This window comes from Phyllobates terribilis, unplaced genomic scaffold (genome assembly GCF_046119375.1).
Source record: "Phyllobates terribilis strain yellow unplaced genomic scaffold, ASM4611937v1 Scaffold_13__5_contigs__length_258822181, whole genome shotgun sequence".
Classification (NCBI taxonomy): Eukaryota; Metazoa; Chordata; class Amphibia; order Anura; family Dendrobatidae; genus Phyllobates; species Phyllobates terribilis.
The window spans coordinates 243,815,733-243,840,378 of record NW_027362773.1 but is presented as its reverse complement, the minus strand read 5'-3'; the positions used below and the strand labels follow the sequence as shown (position 1 = coordinate 243,840,378).

The 24,646-nt window shown below is 46.6% G+C and overlaps 1 protein-coding gene across 6 annotated transcripts in view; it reads left to right on the top strand.

Moving 5' to 3' along the window:
• ADCY7 (adenylate cyclase 7) overlaps window positions 1-24,646 on the top strand; it is a 228,466-nt gene that overhangs the window by 130,519 nt on the left and 73,301 nt on the right. For all 6 annotated transcript variants that reach the window (XM_073659363.1, XM_073659367.1, XM_073659366.1 and 3 more), the window contains exons 5-7: window positions 16,755-16,904; window positions 21,623-21,768; window positions 21,874-21,985. In XM_073659363.1, coding sequence (XP_073515464.1) covers window positions 16,755-16,904; window positions 21,623-21,768; window positions 21,874-21,985 — 408 coding nt within the window. The remainder of the gene's footprint in view (window positions 1-16,754; window positions 16,905-21,622; window positions 21,769-21,873; window positions 21,986-24,646) is intronic.

Here is a 24,646-nt window from a genome sequence, read left to right as displayed (position 1 = left end):
TATTCTGTAAGTGCCGTTTGGTTTCTTTATCATAAACAGGCGTGAATAGTGGCCTGTGTGTCTTTCTGTTTTTGGGACCGGTGAAATAGCCCCCAAGGACAGTAGGTCTTCTAGGCCGGACATCAGTGCAGTTCTTAATCTCGGGGAGGTTAGACGAGTTATCCTTACTTTTCTTGGAGGATATGAGGAGAATTCGATCTTTACCCCTTCTTGAACAACCTTCAAGACCCATTGATTGGAGCAGATCTTTTGCCATTGGGGAAGGTATTTCATGATTCGTCCCCCCACTGCTCTGGCGTCACCGGTTCTGTTGTCGCTGTCCTTTTGGGAAAAAAATATTCCTATCTTTCCCCCCTTTGGGGTAGCTCCACCGACAGGACTTGCCTTTCCCCCTGTACTGGGGATTCTGTTCCCGAGGGGGGCGAAAGGGGGTCTTCTTGTAGTGTCTGGGTTCAGGCAGGGATTTCTTTTTATCAGCCGCCTTATCCAGGAGGTCGTCAAGGGCCTGGCCAAACATATATTCTCCCCTGAAGGGAATGGAACAAAGTTTTATTTTAGATGCCACGTCACCGCGCCACGATTTCAGCCATAGTGCTCGCCTTGTGGAGTTCGATAGGACTGCTGCCCTGGCGGTTACCCTCACAGATTCCGCTGAAGCATCCGCCAGGAAGTGGCTTGGCTTTCTGCAGTAAAGGCAGGGAAGCTTGTATCTCCTCTCTGGATGTGCCCATAGCTAGGTGCTCTTCAAGCTGGTTGAGCCATCTTGACATGGACCGTGCAACACAAGTGGAGACTACGTTTGTGTTCAGAAGGACTGCTGATGTTACCCAGGATTTTCTGAGAAGGCTGTCCATCTTGCGGTCCAGAGGATCCTTTAGTTGCGATGAGTCTTCGAATGGCAATACTGTCTTTTTAGCGACTCTTGCCACCTGAATATCGACCTTAGGTATCTCGGTCCAACATTTTGAGGTTTCTTCATCTACGGGAAACCTGTCTTTCAATTCCGCTGGTGTATTCAGTCGTCTTTCAGGATTTTCCCATTCGTCCAGGATTAGATCCTGAATGTATTGGGAACACCATCTTTTTCTTTGAGCGGAGACCACCGAACATCTCTTCCTGGACTGATCTAGTGGGCTTCTCTTCTTCCACTTCCATCGTTCTTCTTACTGCTGAGAGGTGGTCTTCCATAAATTCCATTGAGAAATAATATTTCTTATCTTCCAGACCTTCCTCTGCTGGACTAAGTTCACCTTCCTCTATAGGGTCTTCTGGAAGGAACATCTCGTCCTGGGAGTCCGAGTCTTCTTTTACTCCCAGGGAAATCTTCCTCTTTTTTGCCTTTGGAGGCGAATCAGAAGTGGATCTGGAAAAGGAGGCCAATGAAGACTGAACCTCCTGACTGACTATCCCTTTGATCTCCTCTATGAGGGACGGCTGTTCTTCCCTCATAATCTTCTCCGTGCATTTTTGGCATAAATATTTTTTGCTTGAAGAAGATAGCTTTTTTGAACATATAGCACATTTTCGGCTAGATTTATTTCCTGGCGCAGGATCCTTGTCCCCCTAAAAAAGAGGGAGAAGGGTAATTAATGTATCAATTCTAACCTGCACCTAGGAAAGGACCCCCAGTGCCAGACTTACTGGGACTGGAATTGCGCTGGGCTCCGCAGACATGGAGAAGATAGATTCCTGACCATCCAATGTAACAATACAAAACGGATTAGGTCCTACCTTAGATGTCTTCAGTCCAGGGTTCTTATATAGGCGACTGGACTCAGCGCTCTCCCTCTTTCCCTGGGGAGCGGGGTGGCAAGGCTCCTCCCCCTTGGTCCAATTGGTGAAGCAGGAACACCTGCGATCACCTGCGGGGTTATTTATTATTCACTTTTTTTTTTTTTCTTCTGAGAGCCCAAATGGACCGGAAGTGACTTAAGGGACCCTTTTCCGGCGTCCCATGTCATTTTCCGTCCGTTTCCAAATTACTGCGTTCCAGGGTGGAACGCACACCGAAAGTGACGTTATCGGTGGTCCGCGTCACTTCCGGGATTCAGCACGTGTCTCTCCGCTATGGAGACTGCCGGAGGCCGCCTTGAGAGGGGGGAGGAGTGGGGCTGGAGAGCTCGAGGAGGCCTCCAGCCCGACACCCTCCGGACCTTACCCTCTGGCGCGGACTCGGTGGGGACAGGGGTCCCGAGTCCCGGAGGAGACGGGAGCAGCATAAGGGAAGGAGAAGAAAAACTGCCCGGTCCCAGCTGCCCGGCTTAAAGGTATGCTAGGTGTCTGCCGCCGGCACAGAGCACCCTGGATGACCTCTTCATCCCAATAGGGACAGGAAAAAACACTGGAGGGAGGATGAGGGAGGGGCTATTTAACCTCTTTGTGTTTCCTGTCCCTATTAGGGTGGGGTGACATCCTCCTCCTTTGGTGCTGTCGTGGGGGGTTATTGGAGAAAATATATTAACATTAAGCCGCTTTCCCATATCCATGTTTCATGGTCCCAGTATGAACTGACCTGTATGGATTGGCGCAGGTCTCCTAACCCAGTCAATAGGCAAATAAAAACAGATTTGTACTATATGAAAAATAGAAGTAGTCGTCTGGTTAATGGAGCAACTTACTCAAAAGTCTGTATGCAGCATCATTTCAAGCCTAAGCCAAGCTTTCCCATGGATTGCATTGCAGAGATGACCAGTGAATTCCTTTTTGTTCTCTTCATTGCCTGCATTGTATTGTTTTCCCATAGATTACACGCAGTCTGGTAGCTGGGACGTTAAGCCGATAAGCTACAACTGTGAGTCAGGCTGCAAAGTGAGTCTACAAAGCCATGCTCCATGATCTCATATCCTCTGCAGACAAGCTCCTGGTGCGGCAGTGAGGTCACTGTCATAATCAGCAGACAACTACACCTATTGTATCGTCAGGACCACTTTATGCAACCAACCTAGTCTACAGAATGCGGACATGGCTTTTTTATACAGAGAGTGTAATACTTTCCAGACTAAGGCCATGTTCATAAGACTGTAGATTCTATCATTCAAGAGAACCGGGTCAATTATGCTAATTGCACTCTGATCCGAGAGTGTAAGCATACTTTCATCTGATTCTCTCGGATGAGAAAATCCGAGCACACTGAGGTGAAGATGAAGAATAAAATTTTTCCATCTTCTCCATTGTGTGAGTCCACGGAAATCAGACTGCACTCAGATGTCATCCGAGTGAATTTTGATGTTTCCATGCACCCATAGACTTGATTTGATGAGTGGCATCCGATTTCAGAGTGAAATTGCAGCATGCTGTGATTTTTTTTTAGAGACAGATTTCGTCAGTGAAAAAAATCTGATCAGCACTGCCCTATTGAATAACATTGGTGCGAGTGCTAGCGCTCATCCGATTTTATATGTTTGTGTGACCCTGGCCTCACTGTAAGGCTGGCCATACACATTAGATGGCTGTCGGCCAAACAATGCTTTGACCAACAGCAATCTCAGCCAACTCTCCCACACACAGGAGCGCTCGTTCGGTTGAGGTCTCGTGTGTTCCCTACGAGAAAGCCGCCGACTGACGTGACTTATCTTAGCAAGAACAATGTCATCAGTAATTCAAAATTGGGCGTGTACAATCCCCATTTACCCTGACGATCAGTCGGCCGGAGCCCCCATACACATAAGATGAATGGCTGAACCCAACGATAACGTCAGGATCAGCCAACATTAGTCTATTGTATGTGGGGGCCTTAAATTCTTCATTGAACTTATACACTTGTATTTTTCATAATTTTAACATATTGGAATCCTAAGATTATTGAAGTATGGCTGAATTGTAATTGTGTTATAGTATGACGAAATGTTCAGACTATTGTATTATGTTATGAGATTCCAAAAGAGAAGGGTTAACTTCATAATGTCTCTGGAATCTGCCCGGTCTTGAAAGCTATGTGCTTATGAACAGTGAAGGAAGAACACCTGTAAAGTGAGTATAGGGCATCTAATACAGTGGATATAAAGTAAAGGATCCACAACATCTGTAATAAGTACTTGATTTGTGTAGGGCCAACTGCTGAGACCCCCACCAATCACCAGAACTTGTGGGCCGATGCTCTATTCAAAACCTATATGACTGATGGAGATCGCCGAGTGACGTGCTGTAACCCTGCCAGTCCTATACAGAGCGATTGGCACATCGGCGCACTACTGGCCCTATATTCAGATAGAAGTCTCTCGTTCTGGCTATTGGTAGAGGTCTCCACAGTCTGACCCCAACCAATCTTGTACCTACCACTTTTTTTGGGGAATAGGTGTAACTGGAATTTATAAATAAATATATAAGAAATTAATAAAATTTACTGGAATAAAGACAGTTTTACAATTAAAATAACAAGAAGGATAGAAAAGCAGCACTGGAAGGCAAAATTACACGTAAGAGAAGGTACAAGCCCCAAGGGACTTGATCGTTTAGGTCCCACACACAGAATACAGTATGGAAGATGAAGGCTACACTTCAAAAACGGTGTGCCGTATGTAGTATGGCTGAATACACAGGTCACACTGCTATTCATCTGCTGGCTCTGTCTTCCATACTGTATACTGTTCCATACATACTGTATGCTGTTAAAATAAATGTCCATATTTCCCTCATACTAGATTGGGGGGTTCTTTAGATTCTTTTTGACCTTTTTCTGGTGGTTTATGTCTTTTTTACCCAGTCGTAGACTACACTATTGTGTTCAACAGAAAAAGGTGGACACCATGAGACAGGAAGTCAGAGTCTGGGACCATCGTTTCATATTTTCGAATCCATTTGCCTAATTCAAGTGATGGACTATGTCAGAGGAACCTATTTTTTTGGTTATGCATACAGAACACCACAATAGGTGCTCAGCGAGGAGAACAATGTGATATAAAGCCGCTGTTAAGCTGAATTACTGGTTATTATCATCTTCATAATTAGATATTGTCGGATAGTGCTTGTATATACAAGCAATTTTGCAATCTGCTGCTTCTTAAAATATTCATCTGTTCTTGAAATATTAACACTTTTGTTTACAGTTTGTTGCCTTGGAGACCGACCACCGCTGCTAGACAGCAGAACATGTGCAGTGCTTACAAGCTCTTTTCTATTGAACTTTTGAAGATTGTTGGTATTAAAATAGTGTGCTGTTTCTTCCCAATCCCAGCCAGCTTCAGCACAGTGCTTACAAACTAGACAGCAGCGGTGGTCGGTCTCCTAGGCGGCGAGCTGTAAACAAAAATGTCAAAATCTCCAAGAACAGCTGCACATTTTAATAAACAGCAAATTGCAAAAGTGCTTGTTTTTACAAGTCCTATCCGCCAATATCCATCTATGAAGATGGGAATAAACTGTCAAGCTTTTATGCCTTATTCAAAGCTGTTGGTCTATGGTAGTTTCATAAAAGCTGATTTTTATGTCCTCCACTTTATATGCTTCCACAGTATACTGCAATGTAGCTAATAGCAGCTGCTATAGAATACAGAGTGTGGTGTTTTGTGCTTTTACAGTTAGGTCCATATATATTTGGACAGAGACAAAATTTTTCTAATTTTGGTTCTAGACATTACCACATTGAATTTTAAACAAAACAATTCAGATGCAGTTGAAGTTCAGACTTTCAGCTTTCATTTGAGGGTATCCACTGGGTATCCATTGGATGAAGAGTTTAGGAGTTTCAGCTCCTTAACATGTGCCATCCTGTTTTTAAAGGGACCAAAAGTAATTGGACAATTGACTCCAAGGCTATTTCATGGACAGGTGTGGGCAATCCCTTCGTTATGTCATTCTCAATTAAGCAGATAAAAGGCCTGGAGTTGATTGAGGTGTGGTGCTTGCATTTGGAAGGTTTTGCTGTGAAGTAAACATGCGGTCAAAGGAGCTCTCCATGCAGGTGAAACAAGCCATCCTTAAGCTGCAAAAACAGAAAAAAAACATCCGAGAAATTGCTACAATATTAGGAGTGGCAAAATCTACAGTTTGGTATATCCTGAGAAAGAAAGAAAGCACTGGTGAACTCATCAATGCAAAAAGACCTGGGCGCCCACGGAAGACAACAGTGGTGGGTGATCGCAGAATAATCTCCATGGTGAAGAGAAACCCCTTCACAACAGCCAACCAAGTGAACAACACTCTCCAGGAGGTAGGCGTATCAATATCCAAATCTACCATAAAGAGAAGACTGCATTAAAGTAAATACAAAGGGTTCACTGCACGGTGCAAGCCACTCATAAGCATCAAGAATAAAAAGGCTAGACTGGACTTTGCTAAAAAACATCTAAAAAAGCCAGCACAGTTCTGGAAGAACATTCTTTGGACAGATGAAACCAAGATCAACCTCTACCAGAATGATGGAAAGAGAAAAGTATGGCAAAGGCGTGGTACAGCTCATGATCCAAAGCATACCACATCATCTGCAAAACACGGCGGAGGCAGTGTGATGGCTTGGGCATGCATGGCTGCCAGTGGCACTGGGTCACTAGTGTTTATTGATGATGTGACACAGGACAGAAGCAGCCGAATGAATTCTGATGTATTCAGAGCCATACTGTGTGCTCAGATCCAGCCAAATGCAGCCAAACTGATTGGTCGTCGTTTCATACTACAGATGGACAATGACCGAAAACATAAAGCCAAAGCAACCCAGGAGTTTATTAAAGCAAAGAAGTGGAATATTCTTGAATGGCCAAGTCAGTCACCTTATCTCAACCCAATTGAGCATGCATTTCACTTGTTAAAGACTAAACTTCAGACAGAAAGGCCCACAAACAAACAGCAGCTGAAAACCACCGCAGTGAAGGCCTGGCAGAGCATCAAAAAGGAGGAAACACAGCGTCTGGTGATGTCCATGAGTTCAAGACTTCAGGCAGTCATTGCCAACAAAGGGTTTTCAGCCAAGTACTAGAAATGAACATTTTATTTACAATTACTTAATCTGTCCAATTAATTTTGGTCCCTTTAAAAATAGGGTGGCACATGTTAAGGAGCTGAAACTCCTAAACCCTTCATCCAATTTTAATGTGGATACCCTCAAATGATAGCTGAAAGTCTGAAATTCAACTGCATCTGAATTGTTTTGTTTAAAATTCATTGTGGTAATGTCTAGAACCAAAATTAGAAAAATGTTGTCTCTGTCCAAATATTTATGGACCTAACTGTATATACTAATACTGCATGTGTCTACTGCACGTAACCTGGCTCTGTACACTTTTTCTAGGCAGTGTATAATGGTATGAGGGATGCCCGATACCGCTAACATGCATGCCCAGCAAGTATTGTGCGCCTGACCTAGACATTAGAATTGTAGGCACCTGTCAGCACAGTGTCATCCGCGCTTCTTTCCTCCCAATGCGGAAGTGAGGGGGGCTGGAGAAACCCTTTAGCAAAAATTTTTCCATTAACGGTGTGAGCCTTCAGATAATACAATACAAAACTGTGCAGACTTCCAAATTCCTAGATGTTGGCCTGCTTATCTGTCTGCAGAATGCGTTTTTATGTTTCCTGACTCCGTGTCAGGGAATCGGTAGATGAACATGATTTTACTGCACTTTTGCATCATCATGTCTACTATGTCTTTCTGACAAATCTGGTATGGGATGCAGAAAGAAAACTGTTCCCACCTGACTTGCTCCTTTGTGTGTTATTATCCCACCAGCTCGGCACTTCCCATGTGTGGAATGTCACGTGAACAAAATGAATTTCAGACTTTCAATATTTTAGTAATGAAGCGCAGTTTTATAATGTTTGCTTTGAAGTGATTTATGTATGTTTTTTGCAAATTAGGTGATAGGACCTTAGTCAACATTTTATCTTTTAATTATCACATACCAGGATCATTCATAAAATATTAATTGATACCGAGATTGTTAAATGAACTTCGTCCTTGACATGTCACACTACACAGAGCTCAAGAAAGGCTTAAAAAGAAATAACTACTTTTTTGGGAGAGACTTGTTTTCTTTAAGGAGAACAGAGGAGTATACAGTAGAGTCTAATTGGCAATGCTTCATGGGCAAAAAACATGCAAATTAGCTTTCTCCTGAAAAGAATGAAAACTTTTTTTTTTTGCATCGGATCCTTAATGGAGCTTTGTGTAGCATCGGCGTCTCTGCCCCCTGCTAGGCAGAGACGCCGTTTCCCTCACCTCTCTGCTCCGTGCTTGGCGTCCTCCTCCGCGCGCTGCTTCCCAGGCACTGTGCTTAGGGCACTCGCGCTCCCTCTCTCTTAAAGGGGCCGCGCGCGCCGTCCTAAGGAGTCCCCGGCCAATTGCCGGGGTATCTTCCATATATAAGGCACCTCCTCCAAAATGGAGGTGCCCGAGCAAAGTTGTTTGCACTGTGTCTTCCTGTGCTTCAGCCCTCAGGTCCCGCTGCTAGCCTGACTTCTCGTCCTGCCTGCCAGCCTGTTATCCGCCAGTTACCTGCCTGTTACCTGCCTTGGCTATCTGTCCGCTCACCTGGGAGCGTCCACCAGTTACCTGCCTGTTACCTGCCTTGTCTGTCAGACCGCTCACCTGGGAGCGTCCACCAGTTACCTGCTGTCTCCATCAGCCCGCTCACCTGGGAGTGCCCGCCAGTTACCTGTCAGTTATCCGCCTCGTCTGTCTGCCCGCTCTCCTGGGAGCACCTGCTTGCTTTCTGCCAGCCTGCCTGGAGATCCTGCCGTCACTTGCCGTGACCTCCTGCCTGTCTAACCGGAGACTGTCCCCGTCACTTGCCGTGACTACCTGCCTGTTTACCCAGAGACTGTCCCCGTCACTTGCCGTGACCACCTGCCTGTCTACCCAGAGACTGTCCCCGTCACTTGCCGTGACCACGTGCCTGTCTACCCAGAGACTGTCCCCGTCACTTGCCGTGACCACCTGTCTACCCAGAGACTGTCCCCGTCACTTGCCGTGACCACCTGCCTGCTTACCCAGAGACTGTCCCCGTCACTTGCTGTGACTACCTGCTTGCCTTCCCTGGGAGTCACCCGCTTCCTTACAAGGACTTCCCCTTTGTATTGCAGCTCAGAGGTTCAACCTCCCGGTCCCGTTACAGTTTGCTCGGGCCATGGAACCCGGTGGCACCCAAGCTTCCTCACTCTCGGACCTATGCCATGAACTATCCCGTCAGAGGTCCCAACAGGAGTCCATCCTGAGTCACCTGCGTAGTGTTAACTCCTGCCTGGACACACTGACTGCCTCATCGGGAGCTGCTTCAACTCGCACAAGTACTACCCCGGCAGCGTCGCTGCCCATCAATACCATGGCATCCCTTCCCGGTCCCCGCCTTTCCGCCCCACCTCGTTTTGGTGGAGACCCCGGCCTGGCACGAGGCTTCATTAACCAGTGCACCCTGCACTTCGAACTTTTGGCACACCAGTTCACCACCAACCGGGCCAAGGTGGCCTTCATCATGTCCCATCTCACTGGGGAGGCACTGGCCTGGCTAAATCCTCTATGGGAGAGAGGAGACCCCCTGGTGTCCAACTTGCCAGCCTTTCTCACGGCTTTCCGGAAAGTCTTCGACGAGCCAGGACGAAAGACCTCTTCTGCCTCCTCTCTGCTACGCCTCTGCCAAGGGAGTCTCACCGGGGGCCAATATGCCATACGGTTCCGTACCCTTGCTTCCGAGCTTGCCTGGGATAACGAGGCCCTGGTGTCCGTCTTCTGGGAGGGCCTATCTGGCCGGATTAAAGATGAACTTGCCGGTCGGGACATTCCAACCACCCTGGGTGACTTGGTGACACTTGCCACCCGGATTGACATCCGGTTCCAGGAGCGTACCAAAGAGGTCACCCGTGAGAGGAAATTTCCCCGCCTTGCTCCTACTTTCCAGAGACCCGTCTCTTCATCTGTAACTCCCTGTGCGCACTCGCCAGAGCCCATGCAGGTCGACCAGACCAAGATGGTCAAAACCCATCAAGAGTCACGCCGTGCCGAGGGGAGCTGTTTCTACTGTGGCAGTAAGGAGCACCGGATCCGTTCCTGCCCGGAGAGTCCGGGAAATGCCTGTGTCTAGGATCGCTCAGAGAGGTCGTCCTAGACAAGAGTAAACCCTCTCCATCTCTGATGCTGTCGGTTTCTATCATCTGCGGGGAGAACCGTTACTTTGAACTAGCTCAACTTGATTCTGGAGCTGCCGGAAATCTCATTTCTCAGTCCCTGGTAGAGAAATACCGCATTCCCACTAAACCTCTGGCTGAACCCTTATCTGTCGCCTCCGTGGATGGGGGCCTCTTACCGCAAACCATCCAACTCATCACCGAACCCATAACTCTGCAGGTGGGAATGCTGCACTCTGAGAGCATCTTCTTCCATGTTCTACCTGGACTCTCTCACGCCCTTTTGTTAGGCCTACCTTGGCTCCAGAGACATGCACCCGTGCTGAATTGGCAGACCGGAGAAGTCCTACGCTGGGGGCAGGACTGCCATAAGACTTGTTTAGTTCCTGTTCGCCCTGCTCGTCCCTCTCCTTCTCCAGCCAATCTACCCGGCCTACCGGTCCCTTATTGGTCTTATGCTGATGTTTTCAACAAGAAAGAAGCAGAGACATTACCCCCTCATAGACCATACGATTGCCCAATCGACCTGGTACCCGGCGCTACTCCACCCCGTGGGCGTATTTACCCGTTGTCCGCTGCCGAGACTCGGGCCATGTCTGAATATATCGAGGAAAATCTGGCCCGGGGATTTATCCGGAAATCTACCTCCCCGGCGGGAGCAGGCTTCTTCTTCGTTAAAAAAAGGATGGTTCACTCCGTCCCTGTATTTACTATAGAGGTCTTAACCGGATCACGGTGAAGAATAAATACCCCCTTCCGCTCATTCCTGAATTATTTGACCGTCTGAGGGGTGCCAGAATCTTCACCAAGCTGGATCTCCGTGGGGCGTATAACCTGGTCCGTATCCGTCGGGGGGGGTGAATGGAAGACGGCATTCAACACCCGGGACGGCCACTATGAATACCTCGTAATGCCCTTCGGCCTCTGTAATGCTCCCGCCGTCTTTCAAGAGTTGGTCAATGACATCTTCCGTGACATTCTCTACTCCTGCGTGGTGGTGTACCTGGGCGACATCTTGGTCTTCTCTCCGGATCTTCCCACACACCGGAGGGACGTTCGTCAAGTCCTGCTCAGGCTCAGGCAGAACCACCTCTACGCAAAATTTGAGAAGTGCCTCTTTGAGCAGACCTCGCTTCCATTTCTGGGCTACATCATCTCCCAGACCGGCCTACGAATGGATCCTGAGAAACTTTCTGCCATCCTGAAGTGGCCCCGACCGGAGGGGTTGAAGGCTATTCAGCGGTTCCTGGGCTTCGCCAACTACTACCGCCTCTTCATTCCGCACTTCTCTTCCCGAACTGCCCCTATCTCCGCGCTCACCCGTAAGGGCGCTAGTCCCAAAGAATGGCCGCCTGAGGCAGAGGAGGCCTTCCTTTCTTTGAAACAAGCTTTCTTCTCCGCTTCTGTGCTGCACCGTCCGGACTGCAACAAACAATTCTTCTTAGAAGTAGATGCTTCCACCTCCGGAGCCGGAGCGGTACTCACCCAAAAGTCGTCATCCGGTAGAATGGTAACCTGCGGCTTCTTCTCCAAACTCTTCTCCTCGTCTGAGCGCAATTATTCTATAGGAGACCGAGAATTGTTAGCCGTTAAGTTGGCACTGGAGGAGTGGCGTTACTTGCTCGAGGGGGCTCTTCATCCGGTAATAATTTATACGGACCACAAAAACTTGGCTTACCTCCAGATTGCCCAAAGACTTAACCCGCGCCAAGCCCGGTGGTCCTTGTTCTTCGCCCGCTTTGATTTCATTCTTCATTTCCGCCCGGCAGACAAAAATATCAAAGCTGATGCCTTGTCCCGATCCTTTCTGTCCTCCTATCTTGAGGAGGAGCCAAAGCACATCATCGACCCCGCCAAGGTAATGCAGGTGGCCCCCATGGATCTGAATCGTCTTCCACCCGGTAAGACGTTCGTGACGGTACCTGATCGTGAGAAGGTTCTGCACTGGGGACATTCGTCTAAGCTAGCCAGCCATGCTGGCCAAAAGAAGACCCTCCAGTTTATTACCCGGCATTACTGGTGGCCTACCCTGCGCAAGGAGGTAATAGACTTTGTCTCGGCCTGTGCGTCCTGCGCTCGCAACAAGGTTCCTAGACATCTGCCAGCCGGCCGCCTTCTGCCTCTTCCCGTACCTGCTGCCCCGTGGCAGCATATAGCCATGGACTTTATAACGGATCTCCCTGTCTCTGCTGGTTGTACGGTCATTTGGGTGGTCGCTGACCGCTTCTCTAAGATGGCTCACTTCATTCCCCTGCCGGGTCTTCCGTCTGCATCTGAGTTGGCTAAGGACTTTATTCATTATATTTTCCGTCTCCATGGTCTTCCTCTCCACATCGTGTCCGATCGAGGGGTTCAGTTCACCTCTCGCTTCTGGAGAGCCACGTGTAAACTGCTGGGGGTCACCTTGGACTTCTCTTCTGCTTATCACCCACAGTCCAATGGTCAAGTAGAGCGGATCAACCAAATTTTAACCAATTACCTCCGGCACTTTGTTAATGCCCACCATTCCGACTGGGTGGATCTTTTACCGTGGGCCGAATTCTCCTATAATAATCACGAGAGTGAATCCTCTTCCAAATCCCCGTTTTTTACAGTCTACAGTCAAAATCCCCGGATCCCGTTTCCCGTCTCCACCTCCGTGGACAACCCGGCCGCCGAGTCTCTTGTTAGCAAATTCTCCTCCATTTGGGAGAGTACCAGATCCGCACTTCTTCAGTCCTCCGAGCGGATGAAGAAACAGGCTGACAAAAGACGTCTGGATCCGCCCCAATTCCATCCTGGAGATAAAGTCTGGCTCTCGTCCAAATATGTCCGGCTCAAGATTCCTTCCTACAAGTTAGGGCCCCGGTTCATCGGCCCACTGGAAGTTATGAAGCAAATCAACCCGGTGGCCTATAAATTGAAACTCCCGGCCAACTTGCGGATCCCCAACTCCTTCCATGTATCTCTCCTCAAACCCGTGGTACTTAACTCTTTTTCCAAGTCTACAGGTACACCTCCTGCTCCGGTCTCCGCTGAAGACGAGTTTGAGGTAGAGACCATTCTGGCCATCAAGAGGGTAAGAGGAAAGACATTTTTTCTAGTGGATTGGAAGGGGTTTGGTCCTGAGGAGAGAACATGTGAGCCCCGGGAGAGCATCCATGCCCCGCTCATCCTTGATAAGTTTCTCTCTGGCCTAAGAAAGGGGGGCCTAAAGGGGGGGGGTACTGTAGCATCGGCATCTCTGCCCCCTGCTAGGCAGAGACGCCGTTCCCCTCACCTCTCTGCTCCGTGCTCGGCTTCTTCCTCCCGCGCTGCTGGCAGCGCACGCTCGCTCCCTCTCTCTTAAAGGGGCGCGCGCGCCGTCCTAAGGAGTCCCCGGCCAATTGCCGGAGGATCTCCCATATATAAGGCACCTCCTCCAAAATGGAGGTGCCCGAGCAAAGTTGTTTGCACTGTGTCTTCCTGTGCTTCAGCCCTCAGGTCCCGCTGCTAGCCTGACTTCTCGTCCTGCCTGCCAGCCTGTTATCCGCCAGTTACCTGCCTGTTACCTGCCTTGGCTATCTGTCCGCTCACCTGGGAGCGTCCACCAGTTACCTGCCTGTTACCTGCCTTGTCTGTCAGACCGCTCACCTGGGAGCGTCCATCAGTTACCTGCCTGTCACCTGCCTCGTCTGTCAGACCTCTCACCTGGGAGCGTCCACCAGTTACCTGCCTGTTACCTGCTGTCTCCGTCAGCCCGCTCATCTGGGAGCGCCCGCCAGTTACCTGTCAGTTATCCGCCTCGTCTGTCTGCCCGCTCTCCTGGGAGCACCTGCTTGCTTTCTGCCAGCCTGCCTGGAGATCCTGCCGTCACTTGCTGTGACCTCCTGCCTGTCTACCCGGAGACTGTCCCCGCCACTTGCCGTGACCACCTGCCTGTCTACCCAGAGACTGTCCCCGTCACTTGCCGTGACCACCTGCCTGTCTACCCAGAGACTGTCCCCGTCACTTGCCGTGACCACCTGCCTGCTTACCCAGAGACTGTCCCCGTCACTTGCTGTGACTACCTGCTTGCCTTCCCTGGGAGTCACCCGCTTCCTTACAAGGACTTCCCCTTTGTATTGCAGCTCAGAGGTTCCACCTCCCGGTCCCGTTACACTTTGCAACATGACGAATAGTTCCCTTTGCAGCTAAATTATATTTATGTTGTGTCAAACCCTGGAAATTGAAATACAACACAAACTGGAATTAAAATGGAAAGAAAAAAAAAATCTTTTGTCCCTATATTAGTGGTGTTTTTAGAAATTTGGATGCGGCTTCGCTAGTATAACTTGTACCAAGAGATGAAACAGAACTGTACTTTCAACAAACTTTGCTTAAATCCAATATTACAGGTGACTATAAGAAATGTTATAATATATCTTAGCAGAGAATCCTGCTTCCTTTTCCCACTTATGAGCCACTTCTTCTCCTCCTTCCTGCCTCTTGAATTTGTCATTTTGGGGAAAAAACCCAGCTGTTACTCAAGTCAAGAGAGACTACCAGCTCGCTGAGATATCAGCTACACAAACTAGTATTCCGTATGGATGGAGGAGAAGTGAGGAGCAGAGTGAGAAAACGGGCAGAGGGAGACACAGAAAGATCCTCCTGAGCTTTTTAATGTCATTACCTTACCCCAAAGCTGGATTCACATCTACACAGCTTTGTATTGCTGTATAATATCCTCCATTCTGCACCTGGGATCCTTTTCTGTGTGCTGTGAATGGGAGAGATCACAGCAGCTAGTCTCCTCCCACGAAGTTCACAATGGCCCCTGTCCTATTAGGACTCACAATCTCCATTCCATCTTGGATAAACATTTAGCCTATGAGTGGCTTTTTGTTTAGCTGGGATCAAGCTGTTGAACACTGGGAAAACCCATGGAAACACAGACCACATATGACCTCCATGCTGATGTTGCCCTATGTTTAGGATATAGGACAGTGCTGCCAGGTGACAGCACAGGTCAGGGAGATATTCTGCTGCACCTTGGGCTTTTTATAAATAGGTCAAAACCAAAAAGCATTTTCCAGTTTAAGAAAACAGTAGTGAAAACATCAGAAATTAAAAAGTTAATTAACTTAGTGGTTTATGTCTTCTCTAATTCAGCATCACTCGGTAAATGACTAGGTTTGAAATAGAATGTTTTTTGTGAATACTATATTCTGAAAGTAATCTCTAAATATGAAAACAATATTGCTATACAGAGCTCATGTAGATCATAATGTGAACAAATAATACCATCATACAGAACCCAAAAATTGAATAATTCCAATGATTACGGTAAATACCCCCATGGCCTTCTAAAACCTATACATAAATAAAAATGGTATACCGTGACGAACATATCCCTTTAAAGGGAACCTGTAACCTAAAAATATGCTATTTATCTGCACATATAGGGGTAATCTACAGGTAAATGGCATTTGAATCCTTCCCTACTGGAGCAGTGACTACAGGAGAAAATTAAGTTCTATTCTCCCTGCACCTAACTTCCTGTGATTGGGGCTGTGCAGGCAACAGTTAGTAGCCGCTCACTACACAGTCAGTGTGTTGTAATCCGTAACTGGCACATTGATTGACAGCCAGCTCTGCAAACACATACTTCACACTCGTTGCAGAACAGGCTGTCAATCAAAGTGCCAGGGAGTTGAGCGCTCCTGTGCTCTCTATGAGAAAGCTGCTGACTGACACAATGGTGGGCGGCTTATCTCTGGGTGAACAATGCTATTGGCATTCTGAAATTGGACATGTTTGATCGACATCTCTCCCGACCATCAGTCAACTGGTGCCCCCATTCACATTAGACCGTCAGCCAAACCCATCGATATAGCCGGGTTCAGCTGTCTTTTAGTTTTAGTGTAATATGTATGGGGGTCTAAACATACTTTTTAACTTTTTGCTGCCTGTCTTGAGTGTTTGCTTGCTCATTGCCTATAGAGGTTGTGAGGATTGTTCCTGCCCTTTTATTGAGGGTGGAGGGAATGTGGTGGTGTAGTATTAGAAGAAGAGTATTACAATTTTTTTGTAGCACATAAATGTTGCTGTCCTACTTGGCTGGATGCTTTTTTAAGTTTATTTTCTTTCCAAATTAGTGGTATAACAATCTGATTGATAGGTCATAGTACAACAATAGAGTGATACTTGTCCTGTAGGAAGCCAAGGTGGCAGTGCTGAGAAATCGAGCCTTAATCCCACATGAAAATTAGCCTGGAAGTGCATTGGGGAAGCGGGGGGGGGGGGGGTTCAATGCATTGAGTACTTTGCCACACCCCCATTACATTTCTAAGCTAATTTGCATGGGTCTTTTAAAGCTCGACTTCTCAGCACTGGCACATTGGATTACTACAAGACCGGTATCATTCTTATTGTTGTATTAAGACATCTACAGTCATAGTTAATTAGTAAAATTGCCCTGATAAATTGCTTTTAACTACACCACTTATTTACTCAGGACACCCCTTCAAAAACAGCTATACTTAAGACCTGAAGACTGTCTTCTGTGTAAAGGTCCAGCACTGGTGATGCCAAAGATTTGCTCAAATTGTGTTAAACAGCGCAGTTGTTCCAGATACACTCCCTATAAACTGATTCCTCCTTAATTTCACATTGCAGATCTTATATTGAATACAGATTTTCTTCATTCTTATTATTTATTTTTTATGTAGTTTAGTAGCTGATGACTTATTTTTTTTTGTTTCCAGCTTATTGCAAATACCATTATATTCCTCTGTGGGAACCTTATAGGAGCATTTCACAAATACCACATGCAGGACGCCTCCAGGGACCTGTACAACTACACAGCGAAATGCATCCGGGTAAAGATGAAGCTGGAAATGCAAAAGAGGCAGCAGGTGAGAAATCACCAATATCTAGTATTAAAATGATTATTATTTCATAAAAATGTTCACTAAAAACTTGTAAAGAACTTGCACATTTCAGCATCAAAGCTATAAAGATTTACTGCGGTGTTGGATATAGGGTGTAGGTCAATGGACAAAAGACATCATTTATATGGAGAATTGCTTACCTTAGACCATACATGACAAACTCCAGGCTGTGGGCCAAATTTGGCCATCAGGGTGGTTTTATTTGGCCCGCGACACCAGAACCATTACCCCTATGTGAGTCCCATTATTCTGTATGAAGGACTATGTGAGGCTATTATTCTGTATGGAGGACTATGTGGGGCCCATTATTCTGTATGGAGGACTATGTGGAGCTCATTATTCTGTATGGAGGACTATGTGGGGCCATTATTCTGTATGGAGGACTATGTGGGGCCCATTATACTGTATGGAGGACTATGTGGGGCCCATTATACTGTAAGGAGGACTATGTGGAGCCCATTATACTGTATGGAGGACTATGTGGGGCCCATTATACTGTATGGAGAACCATGTGGGGCCCATTATACTGTATGGAGGACTATGTGGGGCCCATTATTTTGTATGGAGGACTATGTGGGGCCCAGTATTCTGTATGGAAGACTATGTGGGGCCCATTATTCTGTATGGAGGACTATGTGGGGCCCATTATACTGTAAGGAGGACTATGTGGGGCCCATTATACTGTATGGAGAACTATGTGTGGCCCATTACATTGTATGGAGCACTATATGGGACCCATTATATAATGTGGAGCACTATATGGGGCCCATTATACTGTATGGAGGACTATGTGGGGCCCATTATACTGTATGGAGAACCATGTGGGGCCAATTTTTCTGTATGGAGCACTATGTGGGGCCCATTATACTGTATGGAGGACTATGTGGGGCCTATTATACTGTATGGAGGACTATGTGGGGCCCATTATACTGTATGGAGGACTATGTGGGGCCCATTATTCTGTATGGAGGACTATGTGGGGCCCATTATTCTGTATGGAGAACTATGTGGGGCCCATTATTCTGTATGGAGGACTATGTGGGGCCCATTATTCTGTATGGAGGACTATGTGGGGCCCATTATTCTGTATGGAGGACTATGTGGGGCCCATTATTCTGTATGGAGGACTATGTGGGGCCCATTATTCTGTATGGAGGACTATGTGGGGCCCATTATTCTGTATGGAGGACTATGTGGGGCCCATTATTCTGTATGGAGGACTATGTGGGGCCCATTATTCTGTATGGAGGACTATGTGGGGCCCATTATTCTGTATGGAGGACTATGTGGGGCCCATTATTCTGTATGAAGGACTATGTGGGGCCCATTATTCTGTATGGAGAACTATGTGGGGCCCATTATTCTGTATGGAGGACTATGTGGGGCCCATTATTCTGTATGGAGGACTATGTGGGGCCCATTATTCTGTATGGAGGACTATGTGGGGCCCATTATTCTGTATGGAGGACTATGTGGGGCCCATTATTCTGTATGGAGGACTATGTGGGGCCCATTATTCTGTATGGAGGACTATGTGGGGCCCATTATTCTGTATGGAGGACTATGTGGGGCCCATTATTCTGTATGGAGGACTATGTGGGGCCCATTATTCTGTATGGAGGACTATGTGGGGCCCATTATTCTGTATGGAGGACTATGTGGGGCCCATTATTCTGTATGGAGGACTATGTGGGGCCCATTATTCTGTATGGAGGACTATGTGGGGCCCATTATTCTGTATGGAGGACTATGTGGGGCCCATTATTCTGTATGGAGAACTATGTGGGGCCCATTATTCTGTATGGAGGACTATGTGGGGCCCATTATTCTGTATGGAGGACTATGTGGGGCCCATTATTCTGTATGGAGGACTATGTGGGGCCCATTATTCTGTATGGAGGACTATGTGGGGCCATTATTCTGTATGGAGGACTATGTGGGGCCCATTATTCTGTATGGAGGACTATGTGGGGCCCATTATTCTGTATGGAGGACTATGTGGGGCCCATTATTCTGTATGGAGGACTATGTGGGGCCCAGTATTCTGTATGGAGGACTATGTGGGGCCCAGTATTCTGTATGGAGGACTATGTGGGGCCCAGTATTCTGTATGGAGGACTATGTTGGGCCCAGTATTCTGTATGGAGGACTATGTGGGGCCCAGTATTCTGTATGGAGGATTATGTGGGGCCCAGTATTCTGTATGGAGGACTATGTGGGGCCCAGTATTCTGTATGGAGGACTATGTGGGGCCCAGTATTCTGTATGGAGGACTATGTGGGGCCCAGTATTCTGTATGAAGGACTATGTGGGGCCCATTATACTGTATGGAGGACTATGTGGGGCCCATTATACTGTATGGAGGACTATGTGGGGCCCATTATACTGTATGGAGGACTATGTGGGGCCCATTATTCTGTATGGAGGACTATGTGGGGCCCATTATTCTGTATGGAGGACTATGTGGGGCCCATTATTCTGTATGGAGGACTGTGTGGGGCCCATTATTCTGTATGGAGGACTATGTGGGGCCCATTATTCTGTATGGAGGACTATGTGTGGCCCATTATTCTGTATGGAGGACTATGTGTGGCCCATTACATTGTATGGAGCACTATATGGGACCCATCATATAATGTGGAGCACTATGTGGGGCCCATTATACTGTATGGAGGACTATGTGGGGCCCATTATTCTGTATGGAGGATTATGTGGGGCCACTATACTGTATGGAGGACTATGTGGGTCCAATTATTCTGTATGGATGACTTTGTGGGGTCCATTATGCTACATTATGGGGCCCATTATGCTGTTGGCCCCCGACTTTGTCCAAGTTTTTCATTTTGGCGCTCTGCGTGTTTGAGTTTGACATCCCTACCCTAGATTATTCTGGTAGTATCACTTTTTGCTCCTTTTCATCAACTTCTTCAAGTTTCTTCAGGGCACAATGTAATTTGGAAACTAACTGTGACGGCATGACCTGAAGGAGCTCATAGCAATGTAGGAAAACGGAACTAACTTTACCACTTACGTCAATGAGACATTCTGTATACGGTAGCTGCCAGGAAAACACTTATCGATGGTGGAAGACACACCTGCATATGTGGGACCATGTATACTTTTATGCATTTGTCTATTTTTATGCGCTTTCTTCATGTAATGATGATTGCCTGTAGCTTTGCAGTGAAGGTGGCAAGAATCACTCAGCTAGACACATGCATGTTTTGTCCATTTTTAACAACTAGCCACTTATGAATGGGGTGATTGGATGGAAGCATGGGTTTAAGTAAAATTCTGGGTAAAAAAATTGTACTTTTGCTTGTGTACTAGCGTATAATGGGATGTAATTGGTCACAGAAACAAATCAGTTGATAATTCATAACTTTTTCAGTTCCATTTTTTTCCGTTCCAATAGCTTCCTGAAATGTTACGCGCTTCTTTCAGAAATATTTGTTAAAAGGAGCCAATTTGGGTCATGGAGTCACTAGACACGAACAGAATATGAGAGCCGCACACTTGGTTTACATTTCATAGCGATTCAATCATTCCCATACACACGACTCTCACCTAACGGTCGTTTTCTGAAGAAAGAAGGATTGTGCATGTTGAATGTCTGGATTTATTTACTGAATATTTCCCTTTCCTTGTTGAAAAGGCTGAGCATGATTGTACAGTATATGGCGGAGCTAAGAGGAATAAATGTCATGAGAAAAAGCCTTCACCTGATTTACTGTGAACCTTGTAGATTGTAAGCTTGCGAGCAGCAGGGCTCTCTCTCGATTTATGTGATTTGTTATTCTGTAATGTCTTTTATTCTCTGTACAAGTCCCCTCTAAAATGTAAAGTGCTGCGGAATATGTTGGCGCTATAGAAATAAAAATGATTATTATAATGGCTAAGGCAGCTCCTGTGCGCTGTGCTAATCTTTCATCCACAACTCCTTTTTTTATCACTTTCAAAGCTGCAAAATTAGATTATGGTTACTTGGCAGCTTTAATTACGCCATGTCACGTAGCCATAGATTGCAGTAGGGTGATGCTACATTGCAACATAAGATAACCTGCAAGTTGGTCCAACCACACAAAAAATAAGTCACAATACATCCAGAAGCTTTGGATTCCATAAGACTTGCATGCGGTCCCTGTGGCTACCCCACAACGTTCACATCCATGTTACTGTGTGGCATCTCCATACTGCCGTCTTTGGCCACGTGGCATGTAGTCACAACCTAATAGCAGGACTATTAATTACCATATAACTAGCTGATGGCTATTTCCCTTGCCATCTCCAAAAAGATGTACCATCTGATGAGATGAAGACTAGTCCAAGATAGAGGACAGTGGCTCTCCCAGAGCAATACGGGGTTAAAGTCCAATATAAGGGTTCCTCGTTTTCAGACAGTCGAAGTCTTATTGCAATCAATGAAATCCACTGATATTAATTTATGGGAAGGTTATTAGAAAGAACCCAGTAAATATACGTAACTGTCATCCTGTTACATTTTACATATGGACATGTACTATAGAAATGACTCTATCCTATCCTTCTCTAACACTTTCCCATTCTTCTTTTCTATTCTTCACTCCCTTTTTCCTCTTTCGCTCCTTTCACCATTCTCTCTCAGTATTTCTTATCAGTTGAGTATTACTCAATGTAACTTCCATAACTGGCACCCCTACCAGGAGAGCCTTCTGTTGTCCGTCCTACCCGTCTATATATCAATGGAGATGAAGTTGGCAATTCAGGACAGACTAAAGGAAACGAATGACAACCGCCAACCAGACAAAAACTTCCATAGCTTATATGTAAAGCGGCACCAAAACGTCAGGTGAGCGGAATGACAAAGTCTCTTTATCATCCATATTTCTTGCATTATAAAATAGAATCGTTATGGTTGGTGACTAATTTCTTTTTTTTTCCCCGCCCCCTGCAGTATTCTATATGCGGATATTGTGGGCTTCACACGACTCGCTAGTGACTGCTCCCCTAAGGAACTTGTTGTCATGCTGAACGAGCTGTTTGGAAAGTTTGACCAGATCGCGAAGGTGAGGATGCAATTCATTTTACAGAGAAAGATCATAAATAAAAGCTGAGCTCTGGTTGCTTTAGGCTGCAAGGTCCAGATTTTTACCTTGGACAGTTTTTCCAACCAAAGCCTATTGTGCTAGTTGGTCAGCAGCATTTAAGACCGGCTGCATGGGAAGCCTGGAATCTGATTAAATTCCCAGCAAAACCCCCTCCCAATTCTTCTACGTCTATATACAGTTGAAACCAGAAGTTTACATACACTATATAAAAAGAAACATATGCATGTTTTTCTCAATATCTGACATGAAATCAGAATAAACCTTTCCCATTTTAGGTCAATTAGGATTACCATAATTTTTAATATTTGCCAAATGCAAGAATAATGAGAGAGAGAGAATGTTTTAAAGCATTTTTATTACTTACTGCAAAGTCAAAAGTTTACATACACTAAGATTACTAAGATTAGGCTCTCCTAATGTATACTATGAGCACAAGTTAAGAAGGAGCTGATCAGATATACATCTCTTTATACGTAAAGTTCTAATAAAACTTGCATTTTATTGATTGAAATCCCTGGTGTTTGCATGAATGAGTCCAGTGGGCGGTTCCACTTCTCTTTATGACTGTGCATACACATGTAGCTATCAATCATGGACTAAGACCACCCACTGGACTCATGCATACAAATTCCAGAGATTGCAATGAATAAAATACAAGGTATACTGAATATTTTCTGACAAACCTACATATTATTCTGCTCGGATTTTCTTATTATTGCATGGTTCATTTCCTGGTATACTGTATCCTATCCTGGCATATTGTGCCCCATCTTGGTATACTGTGCCCCATCGTGGTCCTTTTCCTGCTATACTGTGCCCCATCCTGGTATACTGTGCCCCATCCTGGTATACTGTGCCCCATCCAGGTATACTGTGCCCCCATCCTGGTCCATTTCATGGTATACTGTGCCCCATTCTGGTATACTATGCCCATCCTGGTCCATTTCCTGGTATACTGTGCCCCATCGTGAACCATTTCCTGGTATACTGTGCCCCATCCTGGTATACTGTGCCCCCATCCTGGTCCATGTCGTGGTATACTGTGCCCCCATTCTGGTATACTGCACCTTCATCCTGGTATACTGTTCCCTATCCTGGTATAATCAGCCTCATCCTGGTACACTGTGCCCCCATCCTCGTCCATTTACTGCTGTACTGTGCCCCATCCTAGTCCATTTCCTGGTATACTGTGCCCCATCCTGGACCATTTCCAGGTATACTGTGCCCCATCCTGGTCCATTTCCTGGTATACTGTGCCGCCATCCTGGTATACTGCGCCCCCATCCTGGTATACTGTTCCCTATCCTGGTATAATCTGCCTCATCCTGGTATACTGTGCCCCTTCCTGGTCCATTTCCTGGTATACTGTGCCCCATCCTGGTATAATCTGCCCCATCCTGGTCCATTTCCTGGTACACTGTGCCCCCATCCTGGTCCATTTCCTGGTGTACTGTGCCCCATCGTGGACCATTTCCTGGTATACTGTGCCCCATCGTGAACCATTTCCTGGTATACTGTGCCCCATCCTGGTACATTTCCTGTTATACTGTGCCCCCATCCTGATAAACTGCGCCCCCATCCTGGTATACTGTTCCCTATCCTGATATAATCTGCCTCATCCTGGTATACTGTGCCCCATCCTGGTCCATTTCCTGGTATACTGTGCCCCGTCAGGGTGTAATCTGCCCCATCTGGGTCCATTTCCTGGTACACTGTGCCCCCGTCCTGGTCCATTTCCTGGTGTACTGTGCCCCATCCTGGTCCATTTCCTGATGTACTGTGCCCCATCCTGGTCCATTTCCTGGTATACTATGCCCCATTGTGAACCATTTCCTGGTATACTGTGCCCCATCCTGGTATACTGTGCCCCCATCCTGGTCCATTTCCTGGTATACTGTGCCCCCATCCTGGTATACTGCGCCCCCATCCTGATATACTGTTCCTTATCCTGGTATAATCTGCCTCATCCTGGTATACTGTGCCCCCATACTGATCCATTTCCTGTTATGCTGTGCCCCCATCCTTGTATTCTGTGCCCCCATCCTTGTATTCTGTGCCCCCACCCTTGTATGCTGTGCCCCCATCCTGGTATGCTGTGCCCCCATCCTGGTATACTGTGCCCCATCCTGGTATACTGCGCCCCCATCCTGGTATACTGTTCCCTATCCTGGTATAATCTGCCTCATCCTGGTATACTGTGCCCCCATACTGGTCCATTTCCTTGTATGCTGTGCCCCCATCCTTGTATGCTGTGCCCCCATCCTTGTATGCTGTGCCCCCATCCTTGTATGCTGTGCCCCCATCCTTGTATGCTGTGCCCCATCCTGGTATGCTGTGCCCCATCCTGGTATACAGTGCCCCATTCTGGTATAATGTGCCCTGCTCTGTTATCCATAAAAAAAAACATAAAAACAAAATGATACTTCCATATATATATCGCGTTCCAGTTTGCGGAGTTACTTTAGCTCTGAAAAAATTAATTTACAAAGTCATGTGCGTTTTCCCTATTTAATTCTATGGGAAAAATCCACAAAAAATGCATATTTGCCGCACGAGAAATTGTCATGCCGCAGATTTCACAAACAACACACTATATGTGAATTTCTGCAGCTTAAAAAA